This window comes from Equus asinus, chromosome 11 (assembly GCF_041296235.1).
Source record: "Equus asinus isolate D_3611 breed Donkey chromosome 11, EquAss-T2T_v2, whole genome shotgun sequence".
NCBI classification, from domain to species: Eukaryota; Metazoa; Chordata; class Mammalia; order Perissodactyla; family Equidae; genus Equus; species Equus asinus.
In genome coordinates this window covers 52,732,565-52,752,508 of record NC_091800.1, presented here as the reverse complement: position 1 = coordinate 52,752,508, position 19,944 = coordinate 52,732,565, and the positions used below count along the sequence as shown (strand labels likewise).

The 19,944-nt window shown below is 42.8% G+C and overlaps 1 protein-coding gene across 28 annotated transcripts in view; it reads right to left on the bottom strand.

Annotated features, from left to right (window-relative positions):
* The window catches only part of LMO7 (LIM domain 7), a 196,362-nt gene extending 185,242 nt beyond the window's left edge, over window positions 1–11,120 (bottom strand). For 14 of the 28 annotated variants that reach the window (XM_070519970.1, XM_070519971.1, XM_070519972.1 and 11 more), the window contains exon 1: window positions 9,185–9,254. In XM_070519970.1, the coding sequence (XP_070376071.1) occupies window positions 9,185–9,244 (60 nt within the window). In that variant the 5' untranslated portion in view covers window positions 9,245–9,254. Of the gene's footprint in view, window positions 1–9,184; window positions 9,255–9,409; window positions 9,791–10,028; window positions 10,133–10,364; window positions 10,625–10,847 lie in introns of those variants that run through there. The other 14 variants (XM_070519996.1, XM_070519999.1, XM_070520000.1 and 11 more) reach the window with 11 other exon arrangements.
* Window positions 11,121–19,944: the final 8,824 nt, after the last annotated feature.

The window sequence follows — 19,944 nt, the reverse complement described above, 5'->3', positions numbered from 1 at the left end:
AGTAAAGGCAAAATGTTTGCTTATTTTCTCCTTCCTCAGGTAGAATGAAAGACTTTAACGTCTAACGAGATTCCAGAATCAAAGTTTATACAGAGGTTGGCAATGACTGCCCTTCCTTTGGATGTTATGAAATGGTGGTCTAACAAAAGAATTCAGATATTTCCTTCCCAGCTCATTCATCTAAGTCAAATTTTAATCAAGTTAAGAAGACAAATCTTCTACTGTGGTCTTTGCTTCAGTACTTAGATGTCTAAAACACTAACTAGAAAGTATCCTCATCAAAAACATGACATATATTTCTAAGCACTGTACAATAACAGTGTGTAGAATTTTTGGCATGCCATGGACTACTGAAATATAGGTCATATAAGAGAAGAAATTGATACTTTTGTAAATTTGTCTTATAGAAGAAACTAGTTAAATTTATCTCCTACTCTAGCTCAAAGTATAACTCAATGTCACCATAGAAAAACGCTTACCTTTCGTATTACTTTAAATGGTTTATTGAGCACTAATCCATCCACTTAGATATACCAGAACATATAAATCTAAAGCATGCAATTGCTCAAGAGTGGCTATCAGCAGTTGCACAGCTTATCTAATACTTGATCGTCATGTGCTTTCCAGGCACTAACATCACAAGATAGAACGTGTTGGGGTGTGCAGGACTTGTCATCAACGGAAACTAGCTAATCTTACAGCTTTCAATGGAATGAGGACTGAGAGCCCATTCTCTTCCTGATTTACTACAATTTACTAACCAGCATCACTCTTGGGCACCAGAGCATAGAGACTAAGAGGTAAGGCTGTGGAGTCAAAGTGCCTGGGTCCAAACCCCTAACTTCCCCTTACTAGCCTTGAGCAAACCTCTCACCCCTTTTTCCTCATCTGAAAAGAACACCCTTGGATAATAAGAGTCTTTCATCATAAGGGTATGTGGGTATAATGCACCTACCACACGTCTCGCACAAGGTGGAAAAAAAATATTAGTTGTTTTCATTGTCAATCACTTTCTCTTGTAAAACCTTCATTAGTAGATAACTCATTATTCAAATCAGCCCATTCTAGTGTAGGACAGGCTCCTTATTTATAGAAGGGTCTTTAAAATACTTGAGTCAAAAGCCTCATTGTGACGAGTTATTACCAGTTCTGCCCCCAGAACCCACACAAAATTTTTTCTAACCTCTCTCCTTTTGACAATCCCCACTGTACTTAAAGACACAAGGTCTAGCACTGTGCACCATCACCTACATGCACTCAAGCACCAAACCGAGAATCCTGTACCCAGGAGTTAGAACCAGTCTTCAAGCATCCTGCCAGGGAGGATTTTACAGTCTGGAAAGGCTGCTTACGGGGCTGTGATGTGACTCATCTATAGAATTTGCTAATACCCATCTCCTCAGAGCAAAGTGGCAGACTGAGTGTGTTAAACCTTCTCGCACAGTTGTGCATATACGACAGCTATTATCCTTATTAAGAGCTCTGAGCACATCAAAAGTGTTTTTAAAGAAATGCACCCAATAATTATCTTCCGAAACTAAAGAATAAACACAGGTATGCATAATTTATCATTTCCTAGGGCTCAAATACATTTGTGACAGTTAACAGGCTTACAGAGATCAGCAAACATCAATTAAATAAGCCAACCTCTTGATTGGACACAAAACACTAATTTAGTCAAGAAGCACTTGAGAACTTTCTGTCGGGGATGGTAGGACACAGGAACAGCAGTGACAACTCAATGTGCAGATGGTAATAGATGAAATAGTTCACCTACAAAGTCTACTTTTCTACAAACTAAAAGAGTCAGGCAAATTTGTCGATACTGCTTGTTTTTCTTAACTAATATTCTCAAAACTAGCGCTTTTCCCTAACTCAAATACTAGTATGTTGAGAAGCAGTTTAAAAAGGAAGGGGGGTAAAAGGAAACGGTCAGTCCCATCAGCAGTCCCTTACTAGCCAAAGCACTCTTGGCATCCAGAGAGACCGCACTAGAGCACTGCATGGAAGGACAAGAACCAAACGGACTAGAGGAATCTGCATCCTCCCTGCCGCACACTCAGAACATCAGCCCTCTCAGTCAAGGAGAAGCTTTAACAATTTCTGTGCTTTACAAATGGCTGAAGAGACATTAAGGTGCTCTGCTTAATCAAAACGGCCAGTTGTTCCATTCTTCATCTCATAATTTTGTTGAAAACTCAAAAGGCCTATCTCCAAACGAGCCAAAGAGAAAAACAAGACAACACACGAGATACTTCCTTAACAGCCCTACCATGCCTACGACCTTGGAGACTCGCCTCACCAGGCCAGGGGCCGTCTAAGCCTTTTGTGATCTCATGTAGAGGAGACAGAATCCTCCTTGTTTCAGTTTCATCCTTCCTCGCTGGAGGAAACCCAATGAGTCATCTGTTCGATAAATGTTTAACATTATTAGTGATCTGAGAAAAAGCAGAAAACACGCCTCTTTCATCTATTTATTTAGAAGGAAAATGCAAATGACAATTCTCAATTCTGGCCAGAATATGGAGAAGCTGGAGCCCTCAACCCCTGTTCATAGTTGCAAATTAGCACGAAGCTTTCAGAGAGTTACTTGGTGATGTGTATCAAGAACCAAAAAATCACTCATTCCTTTTGGCCCAGAGGGTGCACCTCTCTAACTGGTTCAAGGACACTCTGTTTTATTAAAGGTACAAGCTCTTTGCAATTTCCCCTACTTTAAGAAAAGGTCCGTTTCTAGCGTTCAGTGCATCAGTACATTGGAAGGATCCAGAATGACTGACACTGTGGTGGAATACTCCCAGTTCCTCAGGAAATACCTTGCCATATCTGTTTACACTCCCTGGAGTCAGGCTATTCTAACGCCATCCCTGCCCTGGTTCCTATTTGTGTGTATCAGTTCCTTCCCAAGAGGATTTTGGGAACTCCCTCATCTCCTGCCATCCCTCCTGTCCTAGGATCTTTCTTATTCACCATATGAAGAGGTTGTGTTCAAGAAATAGTAAAATGCTGCACAAAGAAAAACAAACATATTGAATCAAGACAGTTCATGGCTGTTCAAAACTACCCTGAGAAACCTATGACGCCAGAAATCAGAAGAGTGGCTGCCTACAGGAGGGGTGGAGACTGATGTGTCCTTCTGGAAGGGAACGTTTTTGAGTGATAAACACGTCCTATATCTTGGGGCTAGCCCCGTGGCCAAGTGGTTAGGTTCGCGTACTCTGCTTCAGCAGCCCAGGGTTTCGCCAGTTCCAACCCTGGGCGCAGATGTGGCACCGCTCATCAGGCCACGCTGAGGCAGCGTCCCACGTACCACAACTAGAAGGCCCCACAACTAAAATATGTGCAGCTATGCACTGGGGGGCTTTGGGGAGAAAAAGGATAAATAAAAAACACTACTTAAAAAAAAATGTTCTATATCTTGATTAGGGTGCCAGTTACATGGGTATATACCTTTGACAAAACTCCTGCAACTGCACACTTAAAATCTGTGCCTTTCACTGCATGTAAACTTATCTGAGGAAAAATAAACTACTCTGAGCAACTTCTGAAAGTTGTGCTGTATGCGACTTCAAGATCTCACAAGTTATAAAGCCACAGTGCCCCAGCCCCCTGGGCAGATGTGTTAGGCCCACTCCAGCCTCCTCTGTGAGTTTGCCTGACTCACCGGGCAGACTCAGGCTGCCCCCTAAATGCCATCACTACACATTGTGCAAACTTCCATTATAGCAATTATCTGATGGCGCTGCCGGGTTTATTTGCATGTCTGCCCCTCAGGGGGTGTGCTTCTGTTCTTGAGGTCCAGAAAAGAGGTTGAGATTTGGCATTTGAATCAATAAGCCCGACAAGTGCCAGTACAGAGTAGGCATATAATAGGCATTTTTTTTGGATAACAAAATGACTGAATCCAAGTCCCCATGAGGGAAACCATTAAATAGAAGGCAGGAGTAGAGTGACATGACTCAGGAACCAGGTTGGAGCAGAGGAGGAAATGCTAAGTAAATAGGCAAGTAGATGCTGGCATGCACATGAAGGCACATCTTGTTGCTGGTCCCAGCCAAACAACTGGCCAAGCAACGAACTCAGCTTTAGATACCGAAGCAAATTTCCACTGGGAGAAGGAAGAAGTTCTGCTCCTTAAAATCCTACTTTTAAATTTTGCTAAAGCTACAGCCTTAAAGACTGTCCTTTCATTCAACAAGCATTTACCAGGCACCACGCCAAGTCCTCGAGCAAAAGATAAGATACTGTTCCTGCCCTCAGTTAGTTCATAGTCTAATATGGAAAAAACGGACGGATTTAGACCACAGAGTGCAAAAAGAAAGATCTACATGAGCAATACAGGAGAGGAAGGAATGGGTGGGGGTGGAGGTTTGGTGGTTCAGAAAAGGCTTCAGAGAAAAGTGGACTTTAGCCCCAGTGTGGAGGAATGATGAGGCATCATGAGTGTCGGGTAAGCAAGGAATAACGAGCACAATAGCCTGCAGACGAGAAAACAGCATCCTGCGCTGGGGACACGCAAGCAAGGATTAGGGAGCGCTAACTGCTCTGCAGTCAGCAACTCACTTAACTAGCACAACCACCATGGGAGGTTCAAAGAAGATCCTGAGGCCTGCTGGATTTCAGCAGCAGAGAGCCAGGACCAGAGCAATGACTTGATTACAAAACTGTGCACTTTTTTTTTTTTCAGTTTTATTGAGATATAATTGACATACAGCTCTGTAGAAGTTTAAGGGGTGCCGTATAATGACTTCACATGCACATATTGCAAAACAATCACCACAGAAAGCTTAGTTAATATACATCTCCTCATATAGTTACACACAAATTTTTTTTCCCTTGTGACGAGAACTTTTAGAATCTACTCTCCCAGCAGCTTTCAAATGTACCACACAGAAGTCATCGTGAATGGGATGAAGGCGGTCAAGATGTACAAACTCCCATTTACAAGAAAAATAAGTACTAGATATGTAATGCACAAAACTGTGCTCTTAATCTCTCTGCTATCTGGCAACTATGCAAATAGTTATGGAGAAAATGACCCCGAAAAGACAGATATATAGGTAGAGACCAGATTGTAAAGAGCTGTGAACGCTATGCTTCACAGCATAATGTAAGAATTACGGACTTTAAAGCTTTTCACAACTTCTAGAAAACAAGGAACTAACAAAATCACGTTTATATTTTGAAAAAATTATTTTGGCTGCAACAGCTAGTATAAGAATCGCTTCCTAACAGTTAAAAATTTTAACAAATTTTACCATCATAGTATTTTCAAGTTTAATATCTGTTAGCAGAAATTATATATCATTACCCAAAATGCTTCTACGAATTCAGTAACACTTTCAAATGAATGTTTTTATCACTCTACACACATTTGGAAAGCAACAGGACAAATCCATGAGACCTTCATTTAGTTGACAGACGACACCGCTCCACACTAAGGATTCATGTGCACCAAGCAAACGCTTTCACACCAGACCACAGGTTGGAAACCTCTAGTAGAAGGGGTGCAGTTTGCAGAGAAAGAGGGAAATCACTTAGAACTATTTTGCTGTTATCAACGGGAGACCCACAGAGTGCAATGCTTTAACAATGCAGCACCCAAGGTAAACCAAGAGGCTGACCAGCACACCCCTGAAGGATAAAAGGGGGCAGGTGGAGAAACAGACCAACGGGAAGTAACCAGGGAAGCATCCATATTCTGGTGCCAGGCTTGGCCCTGAGCTCAAGTTGGCATCCCTTCAGTCCTTCTACAGGGTGACAGCAATGCTAAAAGAATCAAACCCAGAGATATGAGGAAGAGCAGATGCGTGGCAAATGATTTAAGCTAGCCTGTGAGCCGTAAAAATTACTACTGTATTTAAACTTCAACCTAGATAGCAACATTAACTCACAGACTGGAACCTGGTCACCAACCAAGGCAATGAGCCATATACCCAGTTTTCAATCTCATTGGTATTCTGTCTGTTTACTACAAGGCTTTTTACTGCCCCAAAACAGAGAGACAGAGGCAACTATTAGGTAAGAAAATGAAAAGGTGCTGCAGAAAAGACCAAAATTAGAGTCCAGGCTGTACTTTCTACCACTTCATCAGCCCCTCCACGACCTTGCTGGAATCAAGCTTCCCCTCTGCCTTGCCTTCAGACCATTACATGATTTGGGCTAAACCGATGTTTAATCATAAACCAGCTCTGCTACATTATTAATATTCCAAACAGTATTTCCAACCAGATAATAATCCAATATCATTACATGGAATTACCTTAGAGGGTAGCATTCCTACATTTGTTTTGAATTGAAATATTAAACTAACCAGAAGTAAGTACATATACACTCCTAAGTATCCAACAACAATTTGAAAGAAACAAAAAAAAGAGTTATAAAATGATAGTAATTGGTAGAATAACAACCACTAGCCCTCAATTCACCCTTTCTCCCCCCTCTCCCAAAATAAAATAAATAAAACTTTCACTTTGGTTGTGGCAATAATACATTAGCTGTTTAAAAAGACAGATGGAGGGGCTGGCCCCGTGGCCGAGTGGTTGGGTTCTCGTGCTCCGCTGCAGGCGGCCCAGTGTTTCGTTGGTTCGAATCCTGGGCGGGGACATGGCACTGCTCATCAAACCACACTGAGGCAGCGTCCCACATGCCACAACTAGAAGGACCCACAACGAAGAATATACAACTATGTACTGGGGGGCTTTGGGGAGAAAAAGGAAAAAATAAAATCTTTAAAAAAAAAAAAGAGATGGAGAACGGAAATGGCAAGGACATACTGACATGGACTGTGGTCATCATTCAAAGTTTTACAAGGTTATTAGAGCTTCTTGACCTTGGGTTATTCAAAGCTGCAGCTGAGGATAAAGGCAGTAGCTTATACATAATATACATTTTATATAAAATAACATTATAATACATATATATACACATATACATGAAGGACCCACTTATGCTTCAACATACGTAGAGGAAAGTATGATAGAAAGGGAAACCAGAGCAAGAATATTACCAAGCAGGAGAAAGATTTACACTATAATCTTCCTCAATTTCCAAAATACTTTACAAAATACACTTTAGAATCAATATTTTATCTTCAAATTAGGGGTTCTTAGAGTTAAGAAGCTGTGGCAATGAGAGTCATTCGTTCTGCTTCTTTTGGCAAGAACAATATTTTAAAATACGTGCTTTGGTTGTAAAGGCAAAGCTAAGTAGACAGACAAATTTGGACACTAACTGAAAAACTAAATCTAAGAGTGAACACACTGCTATCACTTCAAATGCCCAAAGTATATGTGAATATGTGAATTATTCACATATCTTCAATGAACGTAACGCCTTGCTCCCTGTGGCACTAGAAAAAAATCACTTAATTTTTATTTCATTAACTAGATTAAAATGATGTGGCAAAGCCTTTAGAAAGATTTGGCTCTCTGCTAATGATGAACACAACACTGTAGAGAGTTGCCAAATCATTGCTGACACTCTTAGATGGGGTGACATGGGAGTGGGAAGATGCTCTATGATATATTTTACCACAAAACACTTCCATCAAGTTTGTTAGATACAAATTTCTCACAGAAATCCCATGCAATTATGATCAAGCTACAACAAACAAGGAATTTTTAGATTTTAAAAGTGTGCATACTAAAAAAGAAAAAGGTGTGAATCCATCCATATTCACAGATTTCCTGAAGCAATTACAGACCACGCAGATACAAACTCCACACGGGAGCCATGTATGACCAAAAAATGTCCCTACATTTCTTCCCTTTTCCCTCCCTCCAGCCCAACACTCAAATGCAAAAAGTTCAATTTCTCTTCTAAAATTATGCAGGACAAACACTCTTAATGGAAAATTACTTTGGAAGCCTTGACTTTTCAAAGTTTATGAATGGGGGAAGTTATTTCTCTTAACTACATTGCTGGAATTTTTCCACTCTCATTTCAAGTCAAAATACACTGTTTATTCTTCTCCCTCCCCCTCCAGGCCCTCCGCTCTCACCTAAGTCACCTTCAGACTAGCTTAACGTTTCAGCCCAAAAAAGACACCGAAACCTGATTTCTTAGACCCCCTCCCTACTATCCAGTGGATAATGCTACTCACGTTTCACATTCCTTTAGCGTAAGAAATGCAACATTTAAAGTTTATGCTCTTTATTTTTTCCACATATATACATTTATTTCTTTAAGGACAAATGAATTCTTTTTCAACACTGTTTGCTTTGGTATTCTTGAACATGTTTTTCCCATGGACTAAACGTTAAGCCTAATTATTTTTAAATACGTTGAGAAAGCCAGCACGTGGCATCAATAACTCCTAAATGACTGCAAGGCTGGTGTCGGCAATAATTTTCTAACAAGCAGTTATTCCTGATTCACATCTGCCGGGAAGACTTCTTAACCATCATTTAAAAAGTCGTTTCATACAGTTGAATAACGGCTAAAAGTCCTGGTGTTAACCTTCTACAGATAAACGTAACTCTAAGGCGTTGATGAAGAAACCTCCAAGAGAGCATCTCCTTTTTAATCGGAAAGAAACGAATGGACGATACCGTCTGAGGCACAACTAGGAAATTAACAAGCCTTCAGCGAATGACCCTAGGAGATCTTAGTCTCATCAAAGTCGACTTTGAAGAAGTACAAACCCTGGCTCCCATGCCCTGGGCTCCGGATGCTGCCTGGGAGAAAGCATCTCTCCAGGTGCGCCATAGGTGTCTAACTCCTCCACTCACCCTCCCACAGAACATCCACTTAATACACTGCCCGTGCAGACCTGTGTCAGGCACTCCCACTTGTACCCATGCCAAAGACACGCACCAGAGGACCCAGGGCCAGCTCTTCCCCGCAGAGAGACAGCCCGGGAGTTCGGGTGCCAACGTGGGCTGGCCCACAGGGAGGCGCGGTCCCCAACGCGGGTGGGCCCGCGCTCGACTCTGCCCTGGCCCAGGAGTTCCGGGGGAGCCAGCGAGACCGTCGCAGAGAGCTCAGCGCTAAACTTAGCCGGACGTTAAAGGAGAAGCAGAACTTAAGTCCCCAAAACAGCACAGGCAAACCCGCCGGCTGCGCGCCCGCGACGGTCCTGGAAGGACGCCAAAGCGCGGAGTGGCCGGGCCGCCCGCACCTCGCGACGCCCGCCCCGAGGCCGCAAACTCACGTGGAAAGGAGAGGAGTTAAAGGCACTCACCTCCACCCATCTCTGGGCCTCCGCGAACGCTACGGCGCAGTCGGCCTCGGCCTCCTCCATCCCTTCAAGACTAGGGCAAGACGAGGAGAGAGAGACGCGGTGGGTGCGCAGCGGGGCGGGGGTCCCGCGCGCGACTCGGCCGCCGCCCCGGCCCCTGCCCCGGCCGCAAGCCGCCCGGGTGCCCTTTCCCTTTGTTGCGCTCTGCAGCTTGCTAAGGTTTCGCACCTACAAGAACTTGAAGACCTGGCTTTCTCTAAACTCCTGAAAACGACCCCAGGTCCGAGGGGACCTGGCAGCCGGGCAGGGCGCCGGGGGTGGAGAGGGTGACTAGAGGCGGCGCGCGGCACCGGCCGGGACAACTGTTTGGACTTCAAAAGTCGCAGCGCTGCCGCCGCCCTCCCGGAATGGCCCCGCCCCAGTCACCCTGCCGCCCACCCCGGCCGCGGAGTCGCCGCTTCCGTCCGCCCCCCTGCGGCTCCCCGAGGCTCCGGACCGCAGCCGCCTTTGTGGTCAGACTGTCTGGGCGAAGGGATGCCACCGTCCGCCAGGAGGCGGTGGCCCAGGCCACGCTCGCGCTCCCGCGCTGCCCGCAGGGCCCGCAGCCCCGCCCCGAGGGGATGCGCCCCCGCGCCCGCATCCTTCCCGCCTCCGCCCGCCTGGCCGCCTTCCCTTTCCCGGGGCCCCTGGAAGCGGCGTCCTCTCGGCTCGCGGCCGCCCGGCCCGCCTGACATACCAGGAATAGCTGCACACAATTGCACCTTTCCCGGCCAAGAAACTTCCCCCGCTGGGGACGCGGCCCGCCGAGACGCGCAGCCGCCCCGCCCGGCAGGCCCGCCGCCCTCACCTGCCGTCCGAATCCGCAGCGCGCGGCTCCCGCTCCCGCCGAGTCCGCCGTCCCGCCGCGCGCGGGCCCCGCCGCCAGGTACGCGGCGTCCCCAGCCCGAGCCCCCGCCCCCCGCGGCCGCCCGGGCCCTCCCGGCGGCAGGTGAGGGTAGTGGCCTTGGCACGTGCCGCCCATTCCCCCAGCCTGGGCCCGCCCCGCCTCGCCCCGCTTCCAGGTGGGTGAGGCGGAGGGTACCTGCCGCTCCAGCCCCGTCCTGCCGCCGAGGGTTCGAGCTCAGGAGACCTGCGTTCCTCCCGCCCCTCGCCCACTCCGCCCAGTTCTGGCCATTTGACCGACCTCCCCCGTGAGCGTCAAACCTTCCACCCTTTGTGGTTTGGGTACACTCGAGGCAGTGAGGTGCCAGATTATTCAGCATCCGCAGCGGCCCTGGGCAGGTGCGCAGGGCGGGAGGGTCGGAGGTTCATGGGTTGCCTTACTGGGTTCTTTTCAGACACAAAGCAGATCTCCAGAAAGGAACCTGCTTGTCTGTCTAGGCTCCCTGGGACCGCGCTCGATGCTCCTGAAGTCCCATCCAGGCCACACGGTGATGGCGTCACCTTTGGAGGAAGATAAAGATCGGTTCTTATTCCTGTAAAGGAAGCAACCCCCCCTTTTTTTCCTATGATTGTTTGATTTTTTTTTCCTATGAATCTATGATGGTGGATCGTTTATGATGAGAAACAACGATAAACATACAGCAGAGACACTAGTATACGAATAGCTAAAACCTGGCGCCTATGTTTAACAATTGTTTATATTTTGCCTTATTTACTTCCTCACCTTTTTTGCTGAAAAGGTAGATATTATATTTCACCCCAAATATTTCAATATATATCTGGTTTATTAAAGGACACTTTTCTACATAACCATATTACCATTTTCACACCTTCCTAAAGCTAGCAATAATCACCTAGTATCAATTACAGATTGATATCAATACCCAATTAGTATCAATACCCAATTAGTATCAATACCCAATCTAGACCCAGATTCCCCCAACTGATCCCAAAATGTCTTTTAGAGCTGACTTAGACCAGAATCCAAACAATGACCACGCATTGCGTCTGGTTACATCTTTTTAAACCTAGAATAGGCTCCTCCTTCTCCACGCCCCCTCCTCCTCCTTTTTTTAGAATAGCATTGTCTTGTTAAAGAAACCAGGCAGCCTTCTGGGTTTATCTTAGGGCTTCTTATGGTGTCTTCCACATGTTTCTCTTTCCTCTGCATTTCCTGTTACCTGGAAATTAGATCTAAAGGCTGAATTAGAACTCATTTACTCTTCTGAAGGAAGACTTCCCTGGTTTCCTCTGGATTGGGGTGACTTCTAGAGGATGGTTTTTAGTTAGTTTTATTTTCATTCAATGGCACTGTCTGTAATCAGTGGGTCTGTTTAGAGGAGCTGACAGTTGTTCCTCCTCAAGTGGGAGGCTGTTCACGGGATCATCTCTTTGCCTTCTGGCTACACTAGGATCAGGCCAAACCCGAAATGAGGACAGAGGATGAAAGAAACTGGGAAGATATTTCTTCCTGGCTATTCAAGACCTGTTCTGTTAAATATTTAATGAGTGCTTTACAAGTGCTAGGTGTCATAAGTGATACAAAAATGAAAACATTTTGGACACTGAATCCTATGTATTTCCAGTCCAGTAGAAAGACAGACATTCTGCAAGCTTCATGAGGGTTATTTTTACTGTAGTTACTATGTACATAAACTATATTGTTTAAAGCTACTGTATGTAACTTGGCTTATAGCATTGGGAGTGGCAGCCCAGGATGGTAGGAAGTGCACAGACTTGGGAATCTGAATGCCTAAGATTACCAAGTTACCAAACATTCTGAGTTTCAATTTCCTAATCTGAAAAATATGGTGATGATAACTACTTCAAAGGGTTGTTGTGAGAATTAAATATGATGGTGTAGGTAAAAGCCCAGGGCATTGCTTGGCCTGGAGTAGGCACTTAATAAATGATGGTTATTTCCCGTTAGTCTCTCTCTTACAGTAGTGTGTCAAATATGGATTTTTTTCCTAATAAATGAGAATTTCATTTATTTGCTCAAATACTCACATAGAAAGAGCTGTAGGGTATTGCAAGCTCTGTTTCACGTCAGTTCAGGCACCAGCCATTTCCGTCTCTTTAGTGTTGCAAATTTGCGACTCAGAAGACCTAAATCCAATTCTTTGCCTGCTAACGTCAGTCATTAGAGTATTGTATCCTTCTGGAAAGATTTTTACAGCTCTGCGGAGAAAGGTAACCTGCCTTAGGAGTTTAAAATGAAATTCACAGCGATAAAACATCAAGAATATTATTTATTTCCCAAAAGAATTTGAGGTGCCTTTCAATATTTAAACAGTACAATTGTCATGTTCTTATACATTAGTGATGAAATGAACTGTCAGTGGGAGACAGTGGTACAATCTTTCTTGAAGGTAATTTGGCAACAAATACTGAAATTTTTTTAATGCCCGTGTTCTATTGCAGCAATTCTACTTCTGGGAATTAACCCTAAGGATACGAGCGAAAATAGAGGCACAAAATGAGCATCTTCTGTGGACTCAGAGATGCACTAACCAAACCTCCCTTTAGGTAAGGAGCATGGTTAGCCAACAGCCTCCAACTGTCAGCCCCTTTGAGGTCAGCCTCAGCTGAGCACAGCCTCACCTGAAGTCATGGGCCTCCCAGAGCAGCCTCATCTGGTGATTGAGTGACCTGAGGTTATAGAAGTCCAGTCATTTCCACTGTATACTGGAAACTCTAAGGAGCCCTTTCCGTGGACATGGGGTCTGTTGAGGCTGCAGGCTAGTGTCATAGCTCACCTTCTCCCTCGATGCTCCCTGCTTCTTCCCTCTTCGCTTCACAGGGGTCAATCCCTAATAAATAGCTTGCACCTCAAATGCCATCTTTCAGCTTCTAGAGGACTCAAACTGTGATGGCAACAAGCATAATTTCTTGAAAAAGAGAATCCCTAAGCAATCTAAACCTCCAACAATAGGGGATGGTGGGGTAAATTATGGTTCTCCCGTAGACTGAAATATTGTGCAGTCATTAAAATGTAAAAGGAGATTCAGTGACACAGGGAGATGTTTAAAAATACATAGCAAAGTGAAAAAAAGCAATATATAAAGCACCCTAATTTGTGATTGTTTCTTTAAAATGTATAAATTTTCCACATAGAACATATTGGGAAAAAAAAAAACCACCTGAATTTTAATGCTGGCTATTTCCAAATGGAGATTTTTATATTTCTCTCTCCTTTACAGGATTTTTTGCAAGAGATATATATATATATTACTTTTATAAATGAAAAAGTTTAGGGGTGAGCCCAGAGGCTAAGTTTGCACTCTCTGCTTCGGAGGCCTGGGGTTCACAGGTTCAGATCCTAGGTTCGGACCTCCACACCGCTCATCAGGCCATGGTACGGTGGTGTCCCACATACAAAATAGAGGAAGACTGGCACAGATGTTAGCTCAGCGACAATCTTCCTCAGGCAAAACGAGGAAGGTTGGCAACAGATGTTAGCTCAGGGCCAATCTTGCTCACCAAAAAATGAAAAAGTTTGTATGACACAAAGATATGTCCAAATTTTACTTCCTATCTCATCCCACAAACTTCATCCTCCTCTTGCCTTGCCTGACTTGGTAAATGATACCACGCCTAAAATTTAGGCTCATGCTGGACTGCTTGTCTCTCACCCTCATGTCCACCCCATTCCCAGTCCCGTCTATTCTGTCCCCTAAATATCCCTCCAACTGGCCACGCTTCTCCATCCCCACCTCCACTACCTTAGGTCAGGCCTTCACTAGTCTCAGTTAGATTTCAGAAATCATATGGCTTTTCTAAAATGTAAATCTTATCGCGCCTCCAACACATTCCCCCAATTAACTCCTCCTTCAAGGAGTCCCAGTTGCCTTTAGGGACCATCTGAATGTTGCCAGCACATTAAGTGGCATCCTTCAGGATTTGCTCCTGCCCACTTCCTAACCACGTCTTGACCCATGTTTCTCCCTTTGTGAGAAATGTGCTTCTCTCCCTCTCTTGCCTGGCTTTCTCCTACTTATTCTCCCAGGCTCAGCTCAGGCCTCTTCCTTCTCAGAATCCTCCAAAAAATCTTTGCAAGTCATTCTGGCTAGGCTAGATATCTCTTTCTATGTAATTATAGTCCCTTTCACAAGGTATTATATGGTCTATGTATTTTCCTCAGAGAACCATGAGCAGTTTAAGAGTGCCTGGCTCAGTGCCTGACATATATCTAGTGTTCAACAACTGTTTATTGACTGGAGTGTGTGCGTGTGTAACACTTATAACTCCTAGTGCACAGAAGTAATAAAACTTTGAAAGTAGCAGAGTAGAAAATACCATTGATGACTGAAGCTAATATATGAATTTCTTTACAGCAGGGTTTCTCAGCAGAAGTACTTTTGACAGTTTGGGCCAGATAATTCTTGTTATGGGGATTTTCTTGTGCATTGTAGGATGTTTAACAGCAGGCCTGGCCTCCACCCACTAGATGCTGGTAGCACACCTGTAGGTATGACAACCAAAACTGTCTCCAAATGTCCCTGGGGGCAGAATCACCCCCAGTTGAGAACTGCTCTACACAGAGAGACTGGCTTTGTTAGTTAATGCTTTGGTACAGTAGAAGGGTAACTCAGGCCCAAGTTTCTTTTTTTTTTCTATTGCTTTTTTTCTTTTTGAAAGATTGGCCCTCAGCTAACATCTGTTGCCAATCTTTTTTTTTTTTCCTCCCCAGTGCATAGTTGTATATCCTGGTTATAGGTCCTTCTAGTTCTTTTATGTGGGATACTGCCTCAGCATGGCTTGATGAGCGGTGCTAGGTCCATGCCCAAGATCTGAACAGGCAAACCCTGGGCCGCTGAAGCAGAGCACACAAACTTAACCACTCACCCATGGGGCTGGCCCCGAGGCCCAAGTTTCTTGAAGCAAGCAGGTGGGGTAGAGTAGAGAAGAGTTAGGTGAATTGGGGAAAAAAGGTTATTCTGTGTTATAAAGGAGACAGGGATGGGAGAGAAGTGGGCTGAATGATGTCTGAGGCAAAGATTATAAAAGAGAAGGGAACTAGTGACTGGAAAGAATTGCAAGAAGAGCATACAGGTACAGTGAGAATTCTTCTAATAAAGAATTGAATTCTGCACTGTGGTTAGTTATGGTTCCCAAAACATGGCACCCCTAGTGGGTTCAAAGAGAACCAACATCTGGATTGCATGTATATTTCCCATGCTTATATAACACTTTATTAACAGGAAGAGTTGCTCCTAGAAGGTAGATGAAAAAAATATATTAAATATAATGAAAATTGTCTCTGTTTTCAGATGATATGATCTTATATGGAGAAAATTCAAGAGATTCCACCAAAAAATTTAGAACTAATGAAATAATTCAGTACAGTTGCAGAATAGAAAATCAACATACCAAAAATCAGTTGCATTTCTATACACTAACAACAAACTATCTGAAAGAGAAATTAAGAAAGAAATCCCATTTACAATAGCAGCCAAAAAAATAAAATATTTAGGAATAAATTTAATGAAGGAAGTGAAAGACCACTAAAAATTGTAAGACATTGATGAAAGAAACTAAAGAAGACACAAATAAATTAAAAGATATCACATGTTCTTGGATTGGAAGAATTAATATTGTTAAAATGTCCATACTACCCAAAGCAATCTACAGATTTAATACAATGCCTATCAAAATTCCAATGGTATTTTTCATGGAAATAGAATATAAACAATCCTAAAATTTCTATGGAACCACAAAGGACCCTGAATAGCCAAAGCAATCTTGAGAAAGAACAAAGCAAGAGGCATCACACTTCTGATTACAAACTTTATTACAAAGCTATAATAATCAAAACAATATGGTACTGGCATAAAAACAGACACATAGACCAATGGGACAGAATTGAGAACCCGGAAATCAACCCACATATATATGGTCAACTAATTTTTTTTTCTGCTTTTTCTCCCCAAATCCCCCCAGTAGATAGTTGTATATTTTACTTGTGGGTCCTTCTAGTTGTGGCATGTGGGACACCGCCTCAACGTGGCCTGACGAGTGGTGCAATGTCGGCGTTCAGGATCCAAACTGGCGAAACCCTGGGCCACTGAAGTGGAGCTCACGAACTTAACCACTCGGACACCGGGCCGGCCCCTGGTCAACTAATTTTTGACAAAGGAGCCAAGAATATTTATTGAGAAAAGATAGTCTCGTCAATAAATGGAGTTGGAAAAACTGGATATTCATATGCAAAAGAATGAAATCAAACTCCTATTTTACACTACTCACGAAAAAAACCTGAAATGGATTAATTATAATACCTGAAACAGTAAAACTCCCAGAAGAAAACTCAGGGGAAAATCTCCTTGACATTGGTCTTGGCAACAAGTTTTTGGATATAGCGAAAGCACGGGCAACAAAAGAAAAAATAAACAAGTGGGACTACGTCAACCTAAAAAACTTCTGCACAGCAAAAGAAACAATCAACAAAATGAAAAGGCAACCTACAGAATGAGAGAAAATATTTGCAAACCACCTATCTATTAAGGGGTTAATATCCAAAATATATAAGAAATTCATACAACTTAATAGTGAAAAAAACTAATCTGATTAAAAATAGGCAGAGGATCTGAATAGACATTTTTCCAAAGAACACAGACAAATGGCCAAGAGGTACATGAAAAGATGCTCAACAATACTGATCATTAGGGAAATGCAAACCAAAACCACGATGAGATATCACCTCACACCTGTTAAAATGGTTATTATCCAAAAGACAAGAGATAAGTGTTAGCAAGCAGGTGGAGAAAAGGGAACCCTTGTGCACTGTTGGTGGAAATGTAAATTAGTGCAGCCACTATGGCAAATAGTATGGAGATTCCTCAAAAAATTAAAAATAGAACTACCATATGATCCAGCAATACCACTTCTGGATATATATCCAAAGAAAATTAAATCACTATTTCAATGGGATATCTAGACTCCCAAGTTCACTGTAGCATTATTCATAATAGCTGAGACATGGAACCAACCTAAGTGTCCATTTGACAGATGAATGGATAAAGAAAACGTGGTGTATATATATACACAATAGGATATTATTCAGCCATAAAAAAGAAGGAAATCCTGCCATTTGTGACACCGTGGATGGACCTTGACGGCATTATGTTAAGGGGAATAAGTCAGACAGAAAAAGACTAGTACTGTATGTTCTCACCTGTACGTGAAATCTAAAAAAGCCAAACTCATAGAAATAGAGAGTATAAGAGGGGTTGCCAGGCACTGGGATGAGGGGAGAGAGGTGAGGAAGGGGCAGATGTTGGTCACAGGTACAAACTTCCAGGTATAAGATGACTAAGTTCTGGGGATCTAATGTATGGTATGGTGACTATAGTTAACAATACTGTATTATATATTTGAAAGTTGCTAAGAGAGCAGATCTTAAGTGTTATCATCACACACACAAAAAGAAAATATGGTAATTATGTGAGGTGTTAGAGGTGTTAACTATCCTTATAGTAATCATTTCTCAATAATATGTGTATCAAATCATCACGTTGTACACTGTAAACTTCCGCAATGTTATATGTCAATTATAGTTCAATAAAGCAGGAAAAAATAAAAGTCATGCAAACAAAAAAAGTACACGTATAATGATAAAGTCCTAATTATCCCATCTCTACCCAGCAAAATACATTCTTCAAGGTTAGTAATTAGAGGATTACAATGTTGTCAGTACTTACATAATGATATTCAAACAGGTAGGTTCAATTCTGTCTTTGGCAATGGAAGCCAGAGAGAAAAAAAGAAGCCAAATTGTTGCAGATAATGATTAAGAAATGAAGATAAGAGGGGAGAATGTAGATGCACCAGGAAACAGAAGAGGGGAAAACACAAGGTGAGTCCCATGTTCTGTCACTCCCCCAAAAGGCAGACCAACCTTGAGGAGGTTTTCTGCACAGCCGGAGGATGGTGTTGAGTGTTAGCCCAGTGGGTGAAGGCAGGGGTCCCCCATTTGTCTTCTGAATCTGCTGGATGGCTAACCAAGAAGGGATAGGCTAGAAGCCCTGGGTTCTTATCGACCTTGCCTCTGTGTGCACAGACATCTCATTAAGAGATCAACTGAGATGGTAACTTTCAAAACATGGGACCAACACCATAATTTGAAGAGCAGTTGGTTATTTTCTTCCTACTGTAAAGATCTTAACGGTTTTGGGTTTGTTTTTTTGTTTAACACATAGAAGAGTTTCCTATCGTTGAACTCAAATTATTTCACATAAAATCTAAGTCTTTTTTTCGTTAAGGTCCTGCATTCTAGCCAGAATTGCAAAACCACACTATAATTCTCTAAGTGATAGCAGTGAGATGAAAAAGACTTACCCTAGAATTAGCTTTAAAAAAAGCTATTGGGGCTTCTGGGAAAGAAGATAGAGAAAACATGTGTTTACTAAACCTCTTCCTGAAGCCCAGTGAAATGAGTAAAATAAACTCTGTTTTCCCTAAAAGGATATCTTTAGTAATGATAATCAAAGATAAAAAGAGTCAAGTCCAGATTTCTCTAAATCATATTTTTTTCTTTGTACTTTTATGCTTTGGAAGAGAAGTTCTACCTGATCTTTCATTAAGTTTACTTGAAAAGAGCACCAAGCATACTATCTGCTCAAACCGTTCTACTAAAAAGGCAGGAAAAAAACTAAGCACTGTGTTTACTGTATCATGTATCATTAATACTTTAGAATTGTAATAGCCATTTTTGTTTACATTTTGAAATTGGACTCAAAGGAAACAGCCCATCCATTATCGGAAATTTTTAAAAGTTCAAACTATGGTTTTTTTCATAACTCCTTCATTCTCTCTATTCTGTGAATACTATATGGATATCAACAATATATTAGCTTCAAAAAGGAAAGGATTCAAAAACTACAAAATGGACTGGGCTGTGAAACACGAGACCCAAACTGTGCTCCGAGGTTTACCCCTAATACTAGTCTGGGACTCTGTTGTAAGACCACAGTGATCTCTAACAAACGTCCCTCTCCCTTTCATGATGTGTGAAGAAACCTTACAAAGAGCTGTGAAACGAAGCCCTTGGCTGTTCTTCAGAGTTCCCGCAGAGCCATGAATTCTCAGTCAGTGTGGAGACAGGTCAGGTGCTCCCCTCAAGAGTTGGAAATAATCACAGAAGAGGCCAGCCTTGGACCCAGCTCAGTCAGAAGGTTCTGTATGAAACGAGGTAATGGGGTTTCCTTGAACATGGGGATGAGTTTAGAATGCTCACAAGGAACATGAACAGAACCAGATGGTCTCTGAGGTAAACTGTCAAAGTCTCCCAGGCGTTCTTCGACTAGGAATGCTTCATCCATAACTCTAGTATAAACTTCTTTGGTTCCTGTGGACGGAAATAGACCAGTCAGGCCAAACTATTTCAATTCTATAAAACTGAAATTTAAAAAAATAAATGCATGATGTTGAGGGTTAGGGCTTTCTCAGGACAGAAAGAGAAGACCTCTATTTCTTCCTGCTGAGACAGTTAACTGGAGAGGAAGCTCTGCCTAAGACTTTGATATGATCAAGGCTACACACACACACAAAAACCCACACATGTCCCCACAGATTACACACACATAGCTTCTTCTGCTGGATCTTTGAATAGTTCAAGGTAGTGATTAGGGCTATATGGCTCTGCTATGGGAAGAAGTATGATAATCAGCTCCATTTTACTTTTTCAGAGATAGGCGGCTGGGCACGGTCTAGATAATCAGAAACATTAAAAAAGCCTGAAACTTTGCTGTGTAAAATGTAAAAGGCTACTGATTGTGGACAGGAAAAATTCTTTGAAAGATAGAGTGACTTTAGAGACA